This window comes from Diceros bicornis, chromosome 1, assembly GCF_020826845.1.
Source record: "Diceros bicornis minor isolate mBicDic1 chromosome 1, mDicBic1.mat.cur, whole genome shotgun sequence".
NCBI lineage: Eukaryota > Metazoa > Chordata > Mammalia > Perissodactyla > Rhinocerotidae > Diceros > Diceros bicornis.
The window spans coordinates 46,729,964-46,743,695 of NC_080740.1; the positions used below are offsets into that span (position 1 = coordinate 46,729,964).

General features: G+C 41.1%; 1 protein-coding gene across 3 annotated transcripts in view; it reads left to right on the plus strand.

Moving 5' to 3' along the window:
• The first annotated feature begins 6,255 nt into the window (after positions 1-6,255).
• Positions 6,256-13,732, plus strand: part of GRAMD2B (GRAM domain containing 2B) — a 67,678-nt gene continuing 60,201 nt past the window's right edge. Inside the window, exon 1 of one of the 3 annotated variants that reach the window (XM_058539641.1) lies at positions 6,256-6,523. In XM_058539641.1, the coding sequence (XP_058395624.1) occupies positions 6,441-6,523 (83 nt within the window). In that variant the 5' untranslated portion in view covers positions 6,256-6,440. The remainder of the gene's footprint in view (positions 6,524-13,732) is intronic. The other 2 variants (XM_058539650.1, XM_058539658.1) reach the window with 2 other exon arrangements.

Genomic DNA, 13,732 nt, shown 5'->3' on the forward strand with positions numbered 1-13,732 from the left:
TTTTTTTCCCCTGCAAATTGAAAAAAGACCAATATTATTCAACATTAACATCTCACGTCAGCTAGAGTTCCAGGGGAGTATGGTTGAGAACCACTGGTTGGAAACAACCAGCCGATGATTCATTCATTCATTCAACACGTATTTATTGAGCATCTAACATGAACCAGGCACTGCAGATACAGGGGCGAACACAACAGACAATCCTTTGCTTTTGAGAAGATACCATTCTTGTGGGAGAGGACAGATAATAAACAAATGGGCAGAGAAGATATCTCTGTGACACCATCTCCCACCAACCTTCTCTTCTCTCATACAGCAGGCATAGTGGAGAACAACGGCCTTCCTGCTGTTCCTAGAATATGCCAAACTCAGTCCTGCCTTGAGGCCTTTACCCACATTCTTCCCCCTGGCTGGCACATAGACTTTGCACTGGACTTCACATGGCTTTCTCCTTCCCCTCCCTCAAGTCTCAGTTGAGATGTCACCTCTCAAAGAGGCTTCCCTGATCTTCCCATGTAAAACAGGCCTCCCCCACTCTCCATGGCTTTCTGCTCTTTTTTTCTTTATATCTCTTATCTGTTGAAACTCTGTTATTTATGTGCTTACTTTTTTTACTTTTGGTCTCTCCCACTACGATGTAAGAGCCACAGCAGTAGGGGTTTGCCTATTTTGTTGACCTCTGTATCTCATGCATTTAGAACAGTGCTGTTAGACATGTCCATTTACTCACATGCCCAGTGACAAACTATCTATAGTCAGAGGGCCTAATCTAATATCTACACTGTGGTGGCTAGTCTCCAAAGATGGTCTCTGGCGGACTAGACTCCTGGTATTCACACCTTGTGTAGTTCTCTTGCCTCGAACCTGGGCTGGCCCTGTGGCTCAGCTTTGACCAATAGAATGCAGCAGAGGTGAAGCTGCCTGACGTCCAAGGCTATCTCACAGGAAGCCTTGGTATAATGGAACATATGCTCTGGAGGAAGCCAGTCGCCAAGTAAAAAGTCCAACTATACTGAGACTGCCATGATGTAAGGAAGCCCACACTAGCCACGTGGAGGGCCATGGAGAGAGACTAAAATGCTCAGCTAGTTCCCAGCTATTCCAGCCTTCTCAGATGAAGCACCAGACTTGGGAGTGCACATCCAGCTCAGTATTATCTTCAAAGGACTCCAGCCCTGGGCACCATCAGACTGCAACTGCATGAGAGACCCCAAGTGAGAACCATCCAGCTGAGCCCCGTCAATCCACTGTGACATGAGGGAAAATAACACATTATTGTTTTAAGCCACCAAGCTTTGAGATGGTTAGTTATGCAGCAATAAATAACTGCAAAATGCAGCCACCCAAGATAGCTCCAGATTCAACATTTCTTTCCCCACAAACATTACGTATGTCGAAGGGTCCTTGGGCTCCCCCACCCCCACACTCTCCTATAAGGCACGTGTCTCTGCCGTTAACAAACTCTGTTTTGCACTGTTCACTCTCCTACACCCCTACAACTACCCCACTGGAAGTCAGGGAGGCTGAGACTTCGTCCTCATGGGATCATTGTAATTTTGGCCAAAACACTCAACTCTCTGAAGCTCAGGCTCTTCTCTGAAAACTTATGGCAGGGATTCGATTTTTCAATTTTGTTTAGTGTGTGGCAGGCAAACTTTTCCCCTCCCCTCAGATAGAAACTAATACAGAACACAAATATATGAAAGAGATACAAGTAGGAGAGTTCTAACTGAAGTAGAAGAGGCTGTATATTGAAGTAGTGGTAAGAGGCAGGCGCTGGAGACAGAAGACCTAAGTTCAAAGGCCAGCTCCTCTCCTCACTAGTTCAAAGAGCCCCAGACTCCCTACGAACCTGGTGTGAAAACCACTGTACTGGATGGTCTCAGCGGCCTCCCCACTTCACATGCTGTGATCTGTAACATTTACCATACAGAAAGTAGACATATATTTTAAAACTTTGGGATAGATTTTTTTTTTTTGTGAGGAAGATCAGCCCCAAGCTAACATCCATGCCAATCCTCCTCTTTTTTTTTTGCTGAGGAAGATCAGCCCCGAGCTAACATCCATGCCAATCCTCCTCTTTTTTTTTTGCTGAGGAAGACCGGCCCTGAGCTAACATCTACTGCCAATCCTCCTCCTTTTTTTTTTCCCAAAGCCCCAGTAGATAGTTGTATGTCATAGTTGCACATCCTTCTAGTTGCTGTATGTGGGACGCTGCCTCAGCATGGCCAGACAAGCGGTGCGTCGGTGCGCGCCTGGGATCTGAACCTGGCCCGCCAGTAGCGGAGCACACGCACTTAACCGCTAAGCCACAGGGCTGGCCCCCTGGGATAGATTTTAATGTGGCATCATTTATTTCAATTTTTAAAAAGACTCTTGAACTGAAAGAGTTTTTTTACTCCTCCTTTCTCACAGAACCAGATTTATACTAGTGTTTTCCAACTACCATCTGCCCCTCAACCAGTAAGCCCCTACCATCTTGCCTATACCTCTCAACACAGGTGCTAAGCTTAGTGCTTGCCTCATCCCTAAAAAGAGAAATAGAGTATTTAAAATCTCCGCATCTGCGTTATAACTTGGCTTGGGAGATACTGGTTTAAAACCATTCTATTTGATTTTTTTAAATTTTTATTTATTTATTTACTTCCCCCAAAGCCCCAGTAGATAGTTGTATGTCATAGCTGCATGTCCTTCTAGTTGCTGTATGTGGGACGCTGCCTCAGCATGGCTGGAGAAGCGGTGTGTCGGTGCGCACCTGGGATCTGAACCCGGGCTGCCAGCAGCAGAGCGCGCACACTTAACCGCTAAGCCACGGGGCCGGCCCCTGATTTTTTTTTAAATATTATTTTCAAAGCCCTCTATAGAAGGAGATTCCATAGCCTACTATAGATTCCCATTCCAATGTTTAATGGCTATACTCATCAGGAAACTTTCTTTCATTTTTGATAGAAATGATTTAATAAAGATCCCCTTCAGGTAATGCTTCTCAACTTTCATTCTTATAACTTTTTTTATAAAGCCTTATAATTAAGTTCTTCGGTACCACTGTATGGCTCTCTTCTGAACTCTCTCATTTTTTTCCCATTTAATTCTCCTTTGGCTATTGACTTTCAATTGAAAACAGGAATTGACTTTCAATTGAAAACAGGTCTGATGAGTGTTCCTAGAATTCTTTGACTTATGACATTGATATATTAAATATTATACATAGTTAAATTATTACAGAGCTTCCAGTTTACATCTTGATAAAAGCATCAACATCTAAACCATGTCATCAGACAATATGCATAAAATTACAGGAATGTGACGACACTTTATGTGTACTTATGTTGGCTAATAAATACACACCCTGCCACGTGTTATAAATTAGGAAACTACTTGACCATATATTGGAACCTTACCTCCACTCAGATCTCCAAACTCTGTCCCTATGACTACAGACAGATGCACAGTGTATCTGATCAGAGTTAAGAACAGACCAACATTTGATCATACTCTAAGCTGTCGAATAGAAGCCCCTATCTACTGAAAGGTGATGGGTTAGACATTTTCTACTGTACCTGCTTCAATTACTGGAAAAAGTATCAGCTAGCACTCTTCTTTGATATTAGAAACAAGAAATTATGTTCCCAGAAGCTTGGAGGAAGAAAAGTAAAGGGTCTTTTATTGGATAGAGCAAAATCAAAGAGCCCTCTAAAATATATTTTAGACATAATCTTACCTCTCTGTTTTGTCACACTAAATGAAATTTCCCCTATCGTTTGTCTGTTGCTGCCTTTTAAATACTGCATTCCATTTTATTGTACAATAGCCCCAAGGATAACCAAATTAGGAAGCTGTTTGACAATGTCTTTTAAACTTAAGCAAACATCACTAGGTAAAATAATGTGGTTTACTTGCTCCTTTTGAATTCCTCTGCACTCTAGGAAAGGACTATCTGCTATTTTCCCCACCCACCCCTATCCTTACCCTCTCCCCTCCTTTCTCACTTAAAACCACACTATTGCAAGTCTTCAGCCCATACACTAAAGAACAAGTTCAGGGCAACCGAGTGCTTGTGAATTGTGCTATAAGCCCATGCTGGGGAAGCTCTGAACACTTGACCTTACTCACGTATCAAAAGAGGTCTGACCATGGTTCCTCAAAACGTTAAACATAGAACTACCATATGACCCAGCAATTCCACTCCTAGGTATACGCCCAAAAGAACTGAAAGCAAGGACTTGAACAGATATTTGCGCATCAGTGTTCACAGCAGCATTATTCACAATAGCCAAAACATAGAAACAACCCAAATGTTCCTCAGCAGATGAATGGATAATCAAATGTGGAATATACATACAATGGAATATTATACAGCCATAAAAAAGAATGAAGTACTGATACATGCTACAAATTGGATGGACCTTGAAAACATTACCCTTAGTGAAATAAGCCAGACACCGAAGGAAAAATATTGTATGATTCTACTTATATGAGGTACCTAGAATAGACAAATTTATAGAGACAGAAAGTAAAATAGAAGTTACCAGGGGCTGGGAGGAGTGGAAAAGGAGGAGTTATTGTTGGATGGGTACACAGTTTATGTTGGGGATGATAAAAAATAGTATGGGTACAGATAGTGATGACAGTTACAATGTGAATGTATTTAATGTCATTGAATTGTACACTTACCAATAGTTAAAATGATAAATATTATGTATATTTTACTGCAATAAAAAAAATTACTTAGGGGGCAAAAAAAGTCAGTTCTGGACTGAGCTCTGTAGTGGGGGCAGCTTAGAGGGCACCTGAGATTTAAGGAGACAGTCATTACCCAGAGTTTGAGAGGGTGACGACTTCCTCTATATTCCAATCCCACCCCTGCCCCAAGTAGGGTGGGGAGCTAGAAGAGGGACTCGGAGGTGAAGGTGTCGGTAATGTCTGCAGGAAGAGGCAGCTATGGGCACTGAAGAGACGGCTTCCAAGTCTCCATGACACCCAGAGCCTTCCCCACCCCGCCAAGCCAGCCTCCCCAAGTAAGGGGGATCAGTGGTCAGGAAGCAAAAGACAGAGACCTGACCAGGCCAGCTCTCACGGAATTTATGTAAACTTTTTCATTTTGCTTATTTTTCAAGTGTCACGAGAGTCAATTCTGGAACAAGCAGGCTACAAAAAGATGCTTTTATTCTCTGGCCTGCTGATATAAGACAGTAGATAGAGTGGAAACAAGAAAACTTTGGCGAGGGCTTTCATCTCCAAAATGTTCGAGGTTATTTAGAAGGGTAGGTGTTTTCTTTTACACACACACACACACACACACATATATACATATATATATTAATACTATGGTTGCATATTCTTTGCAATTATTCTTAAATCTAAAATTAATTTTAAAAGAAAAATGAAGGACTTGCAACACCAGAACACAGACTTAGTAATTTTTCCCCAGCCATCTCATACTCCACTATGTAATTGTTTTAAAGTTAGGCTTCCAACAACAAGATTTTATATTAGTTTTTCTTATTCTCAACTACTCTGTAGCAAATTAGAAAACCACCAACACATACGTTATTTGCTATAAGAAGTGAATGTTTAGAATAATGCCTGCAACATAGTAGCTCTCAAAAACTGGTTAAATGAATTCACAGATGCTTCAGATGCAAAACTTCAGACAGAACCAGCAAGTTAAAACCTCACCAAAAGGCGGGAAAGAGGAAGCATTCATTTTATTGGTTGAGTGCATAGCAAATAAGTTGCTAATGAGGTTTTGATGAACGCTTCTCCCTCCACAAAACTAGGAAGGGTTAGCCAGGCGACCACTAAAAGCAACCACCTTTTATTACCTTTGTTATTGAACTGACCTATTGTTAAACCCCGACGAGGCAGCCTTCAACGAGGCAATATCCTGTTTGAATAATTTAGGCAGGGGCAGAGGCCCGCCGACACAGCGCGTCTGTGTGAGAGAGAGCCTCCCTCAGTCGTTCCCATTTCCTGTATCTGCAGCCGGCTGCCCATTTTTAAAATCCCCTAGTTACAGTCCGGGTAGAAAAAAGCCCAACTTCATAGGAGGCTAAATGTATGGTGCCTTGTTAGGCAAATGTTTCACCTGCTTGGCCAATTAGCTTCCTCTCCCCCAGAAAGACTAGTTCAACAGGTTTCCTTTTTCTCTTCCTCTGCCTCCTGGGTTGGGGAAAGAGGCTGTCACTTCGCTTCGACCCTCCCCTTCCCTCCCTCCGGCTCTTCCACGCTCGCTCGGCCCAATCGCTCGGGCTCGACCGTGTCCAGGTTGGCAGCCGGCCGCGCTCGCACGGCCTGGATGCGCCGAGCGCCCGGGGGGCGCAGGGGACGGCGCGGCGCGGCTCCTGGGCCTGCGCCCCGGCCGCTGGGAGCGGCGGGGAGGAGGCGGACGAGACTGCAGGCGCGCCGAGGTCTGAAGGTGCCCTCCAGACGCGGCCCTGATGACTGAGCTACAGCAAGATGTGGAAGACACAAAGCCTGCCAAAGTGCTCGGGAAGAAAGAGAGCAAAGTTGGCTCGGCCCAGTAAGTATGCTCAGCTGAGACCCATCCGAGGCGGCAGAAAGTGCGCTGCCCGAACTTTTCCGCCAGGGACGAGTTGGGAGTGGAAACGGTTTTCTGGAACTTTAACATGGAGAGCCCTGCCTGAGGCTTGAACTCTTTCCGTGGCGCCGGGTGTCTTTTTTTTTTTTCCCTCAGATTCTGTAGTAGAGAAAAAGCACAGGAGCATTTCAGGAATGTACTGTAGCTTGCAGTCCGGTGGGGATGTGAATTCTTTGAGCCGAAAGCACTATTGGTGTTTTATAATTCCCGAGAGAGGGCTGCGGAAACCACTCAGATCTCTCAGTCGTGTCAAGCGACAGCGCGAACATTTATTTCTGTTGTTTTTACTTCATAATGACGTGCGGGTAGATGCGGTTGTCTCGTAGATGTCATCTGGTCCTTAGCTTCACAATGATGTGTTTTTTGTCATTTGATTCAGAGCTTGAGAGTGTCTTTCCTCCATCTCCTTCACTGTGCCCCTCAAGAGAGGGGAAAAGTAGTGGAAAACGTAAAATATGCTTTATCTTTCCCCTCTGAGACTGCCTGCCTGCCTTTCGTTGGGTACTTAAACTTGTTACATACTTGTTATTGAGAGAGGGTGTAGGGGTGGAGTGGGGGAGCACAACTAACATGTAATAAAACAGTTCACATACTGGTTATGACTATCTTATGAGATTCGTGTGCATAACAGGATTTGCACATTGTTTGACCTATAAATTCTTATGGTTTAAGAAACTGAAAATTCAAATATTTTGATCACAAGGATTAACTTCCTGTACTGAAACTTATCTTCCCCTGTACTACTTTGGGTTTTTTTAATCCAGAAGTATGATTATTTACATGATTGTTATTCCCAAACATTATTCTTTCAAAAAGGAACAGAATCTTTCAGTATTTGCTATATCACTATAACATTAAGTAACATTAAGATAAATATCTAAATAAGATATTAAGATAAATAAATAAGCCCAATTATATTTTTTATGTTACCAAGCTGTTGGGGGTACCTAAGATGCTTTATTGATACTAGTATAACAAGATGATAAAAATTTTAGTAATGAAGATTAATCTCCATCATTCATTATTTCAGCTTTTACTCATTTTTTAAAACACAGCCTCATTCCATGTAATGACTTGTGTTTATAAAGGCATTTGCCACGTGTGTATCTGTTGAAGTTTGGGCTGAAGTTTTGAAAGAAGAATAGATTTATTAGCTGCTTTGATTTGTAATTTCAGAGGCGTTGATCGTTTTCTCTCCCAGTGGCTGCTTTCCTTGGCTGCTCATTCTTTTGCCCTCCCAGCTTTGTCGACTCAAGCTGATGTTCTTTCCTCTACAATAGATAAAAGATGACAGAAAAAATCGCTAGAGGTATAACCCTCACAAAATGTTTTTGTTTTCTCACCCAAAAATAAAATCCTAACTCTATACTAATAATTCAAGCCCAAGAAAAAGATGAACTAGCAAACAGCATCCATTTCCTTTGCACCTAATCATTCTTTTATATACTGTCCTTCCCTGAAAGGAAAATGTGGATAGTAATGTGGATAATCTTATGTGGATAGTCTTACCACCATTTCAGATGTTGGAGGTGACAGGGGGACTTTCAACTCCTAGTCTAGAACTCATCCAAAGGCAGTATTTAGTTCCAGTTACACAAAGCAGAATGATTCAAGTCCACCATATAGCTACGAAGTTTTAAATCTTCACATTCCCAGTAGTCTAGATACTTAGTTAAGGAGATCATTTTGATTGCAAAAGATCAACACAGCAGTAAATGCTACTGTAGCGTTTAGACTAATTATATTAACGTAAAACTCTTCAGATGCTGGGAAAATAATTTTGTAGAATATGCACCTAACCACGTCGATGCTCAAGGCCCCAAACAGCCAGCCCTTCATTTGGAACAGCCGGTTCCACAAATTTATTTCAGTTCAACAAATGTTGGAATATGTCCCATTTGTTCAGTAATGGTGGGGAATACAAGAGTGAATGTGATTTGGTATCTGCCCTTCTGGAACTCTAAGAGCAGTGTTGAGCGGAGGCACATATGTATATCACTGTACTTCAAGGGACATTGGTAGCCATCGTCACATTAAACACACCAACAAGATAGTGTAAAAAGTTTGGCCTATAACTGAATCTTTTCCATAGTCAGGATGTTTATCCCTTTGGCAGTCTTTGGTAAAATTCTCTTGGGTTTTATTTTTATTGGTTGTTTTGTTTGTTTTTCCCTACAAAGTGGTGATTTCCAGGCCTACTGAAGTCACTTCTGATTCAATCTAACATTTTTGACACTCTTCTTCTGAGCTCTTAAACTCTTGCTTTGGTAACAGAATACGAGTAATTTTAAGACAGAGGTAGATACATTATCACAGTGATGTTTTAGTGCGATAATTCCATATTTGAAATCATTTTGAGTAGCAAAACTTTTATGCTTAGAAACCCAGTCTAACTTCTGTTTTGAACTTTGTAACTTAGATGAATTGTCACTAAGCTCAAAGTTGTTGAAGTCCGGGTGTCCCAATGGACATTTTCTTCTAAGAGTGTTAGAATGGCTTGCTCCTCCCCATTTTCCTATGTCTGTAACTACACCCACATAGGCCTCACCAGCTAGAACCTGGCCTCCTAAGTAATAATAGCTGGCATTTATTGAGAATGCTTGCTATGTGATGGGCAGTGTGCTCAACACTTTACATTCATGTTCATACAGAATGAGGTGGATACTATTGGGATCTCCATTTTACAGATAAGAACCTTGGAGCTCTGAGAAGTTAAGCAAGTAGGCAGAGACACAGTTAATAGGAGAACAGCTCAAATTCAAGTCCAAGACTCCTAACTCTAGAGCCTGGACTTGAATACTTCATCTGTACTCCTCTACTTCAGAACCTATGATGGCCCTCCATGACCTCCTCTTAAAAAACAGCCTCCTCTGCCAAGAACTTAAGACTCTTAATGATCTGGACACATACAGACCATCTCAACCTCATTTCCTAATCCTAGCCAGCATACACATAGCCAGCAAGTCATACTAGCAGCCCTGTACTGAAGAGGTCATAATGCAGGTGCGTAAGGAACAGGTGTGCCGAACGCAGGCCTGAATGAAGTTCCCTTCATTCTTCCTTTCTCACCTCTGTTACTTTGCTCAAGCAGTTCCCTGTCTCCTTTCTTTTAATATACTTCTAGAAATCGACGCAGGTTTTCCTTTATTTAAAGCCTTCCCTCATCACTGGCCATGCTCATCTCTTCCTTATCAGCGCTCATGCTGTATGTGTGGGTCAGCCCCATAGAATTTAGCTGCTGCTGTTATTACTGTTAATTAACAAGTTTTATTGAACGTTTAATATATACAAGGTACTATTTTAAGTTGTTAACATATATTAACTCACACACTAGTCCTGTGTATATTTGTTAACTTTCCCCTAAATACGTGCAAACTCCAATCACAATTTTCCTTATTGAAATTCTCAAAGGGCCCAACAAATAATCACTTTCAATAACCATCTGTTGGTGATCTGGGGAGGCTGAGACCCCAGTCCCCCTAATTAAGGTATATAATATGCTTATAGCTGACATTCATTCTCAGGGGAAATTCTACTCTTTTAAAAATTTTTAATCAAATTTTCTATCAGTAGCAATCAGAATTTTTAGGTACATTTACTTGCCTGAGAGTGGAGGTTGATTTATTCATCTTTGTGCGAGAAGTGAGGCTGAAGATTTATTCATCACCAAAGTGCATATTTGATTAAAAAATACAACGTACCCCTTTTCTTACCAAGAGTTAGTAATTTAGCTGTTTGTTTCCTTTTGAGATTCTGGTTTTTCCCCACTTTCATTACCTTTTTCATTCTGAATTTTATGTTCTCAATACATAGACAGGTCTAACGTAGCTTAACTTTTTGGCACACATTTTGTGAGATACACTTTTATTTCTTAAAAGTCTCTCTTGGATCTGATTTAGTAATGGCCGGGTTACTTTTTTTTTTTTTTTTAATTTTTTTGTGAGGAAGATCAGCCCTGAGCTAACAACCATGCCAATCCTCCTCCTTTTGCTGAGGAAGACTGGCCCTGAGCTAACATATGACCAGGTTACTTTTGATGAATTTCAAAAAGCATCTAAAACTAATGCTGGTATATTTCTGGGCAAAAGTTATCTTGATTCATATTTCAAATAATGAACTACATCAAGTGTAACATATATTTATAATGCAATTTGAATTTTTAACATTTAAATTTTAATAACTTGGGACATAAGATTTCTAGAAATTTATTCAACTCTATATATAGAGAAAGAGAGGGTGGATGTGGGCAATATAAACATTTACCTTAAAAGGAAGGTCTCTGGTATTATCAAGAAATAATAATGATTTTAGGGACATATTGCAACTTTAAATAGTGAAGTCAAGTAAAAATATATTACCTGCAGTGAAAGCATTTCTCATTCAACTGTACTGTCTTTATGCATAGCATATTGGGGATACTTGACAAGCAGAATAAGAGTTGAAGTTGGGAATTGATCTTGAATTGGAAGCAAGACGAGCAAAAACAAATAATTATTGAGTATAGCTTGATTTCTTAGTGCTTGCTTAACTCCGAACTTTGAAAGTTTCCATTTAGCAAGAGAATCTTTATATTATATATTATCTATATATTATCTGTCTTTCCATATGTGTGTATGTACACGTATTTTTTCTTTTTTAATTTTTTTTGTGTGTGTGTGAGGAAGATCAGCCCTGTGCTAACATCTGCCAATCCTCCTCTTTTTTTGCTGAGGAAGACTGGCCCTGGGCTAACATCCGTGCCCATCTTCCTCCACTTTATATGGGATGCCGCCACAGCATGGCTTGCCAAGCGGTGCGTCGGTGCGCACCTGGGATCCAAACCGGCGAACCCCAGGCTGGCGCAGCAGAGCCGGTGCACTTAACCGCTTGCGCCACCGGGCCGGCCCCCCAGCCCCTCTTTTTTAATTTTAATCTCCAGGTTACTAAATCTGACAGATTGCCTACTGCACTTTTTAATATAAACTTTGGGATAGGAAGAAAAAATTATAATAGAAAGTATAAAAAAACAATGGAGAGGTTTGAAAAGATGGAGAGAAGTAAACTGTGTTCTGGTTTAAATGTTTTGGGAAAAAAATTTAACGAACCAAATCAGCTCTAAGACTAGAGGTTAATATCATATGAAATTGCTGATTTGTCAAGGCAGTACATAAAGTGGTTAAGAATGCAGATTCTTCATACAGCTCAACAACACAAAAACAAACAACCCGATCAAAAACTGGGCAGAGGATTTGAAGAGACATTTTTCCAAAGAAGATATACAGATGGCCAACAGGCACATCTAAGCACAAAAGATGTTGAACATCACTAATAGTTAGGGAAATGCAAATCAAACCTACGAGACATCACCTCACACCCATCGGAATGGCTATAATTAATAAGATAAGAAATAACAAATGTTGGAGAGGATGTGGGGAAAAGGGAACCCTCATACACTGCTAGTTGGAATGCAAACTGGTACAGCCACTATGGAAAACAGTATGGAGATTTCCTAAAAAATTAAAAATAGAAATACCATATGATCCAGCTATCCCACTACTGGGTATTTATCCAAAGAACATGAAATCAACAATGCAAAGAGATTTCTGCACCCCTATGTTCACTGCAGCATTATTCACAATAGCCAAGATGTGGAGGCAACCCAAGTACCCATCAACTGATGAATGGATACAGAAGATGTAGTATATATATACAGAGGAATACTACTCAGCCATAAAAAAGACAAAATCGTCCCATTTCCAACAACATGGATTGACTTTGAGGATATTACATTAAGTGAAACAAGCCAGACAGAGAAAGGCAAACACCATATGATTTCACTCATATGTAGAAGATAAACACATGGATAAGGAGAACAGATTAGTGGTTACCAGAGAGGAAGGGGGTTGGGGGTGGGTGAAAGGGGTAAAGGGGCACATATGTAAGGTGACGGATAAAAACTAGACTATCGGTGGTGGGCACAATGCGGTCTGTACAGGGACTGATATATGATGGGGTACACCTGAAATTACACAATGTTATAAACCAATATGACCTCAATAAAATAATTTTTTTTTTTTAGATTTTTATTTATTTATTTTTTTCCCCCAAAGCCCCAGTAGATAGTTTTATGTCATAGCTGCACATCCTTCTAGTTGCTGCATGTGGGACACAGCCTCAGCATGGCCAGAGAAGCGGTGCGTCCGTGCGCGCCCAGGATCCGAACCCGGGCCGCCAGCAGCGGAGCGCGCGCACTTAACCGCTAAGCCAGGGGGCCGGCCCAAAATAATTTTTTAAAAAAAGATAATCCATGGCACTGTGATCCTCAATAAATAATCTTTGAGGTAACTACAAAAAAAAAAAAAAAGAATGCAGGTTCTAGGAAACTAGGATTTGAAATCTGACTTTCCCTTTTCCTAGAATTGTGACCCTAGCAAGTTACTCAGCACCTCTTGTACTTGGTTTTGTCGTCTGTAAAGGGGAATTCTTAAGTCAGCTGTTTCATATAGGCTTGCTTTAAAGTTTGGATGGGAAATGTAAGAAATGCACTTCACCTAGTGCCTGACGTTGTCAGCTCTCCATAAACCATAGCTATGTTAGTCCTCACTGTTGAGGGCCTGGGACATGCTATGGAGTGGGGGTAGGAGCATGATAAAATGTAATTAAACTAAAAAGTCAAAACTCAAAAGGCCTAAACTCTTACAGTCGCATGCACTAGTGTTCTAAGTGAGGGTTCTTTCCATCAGCTCACTGAGGATACTTCTGACAGCACCTGAGCATTTCCATGGATCCAACATGGCATCTTGGTTTTTAGTTTATGCTAAAAGGATCTCCTGCCTTAACTATTTAGTGACCTACCAGCTTATTTAAATATTACTTACTGATTTGGTATTACCACATCTGTTGTCCAGTACTTTTACCTGTGATGCACTGATTTCCACATCCTGCCTCCTGGCACTGAGCTCTTCTCTCATGGCTCCACATCTTTAAACTGCTGACTGTTTTCCATTTGCTGAACTCCAATAGAACCCTCCTTCATCATCTTTCTAATTCTTTAAATGCTTGGCTTTAGGCACTTCACACATTTTCAAATGGCCTAAAGCACAGGTCCTGGAGAGAGACTTCTCCACAACTATCTTAATAATTACTCTTTCT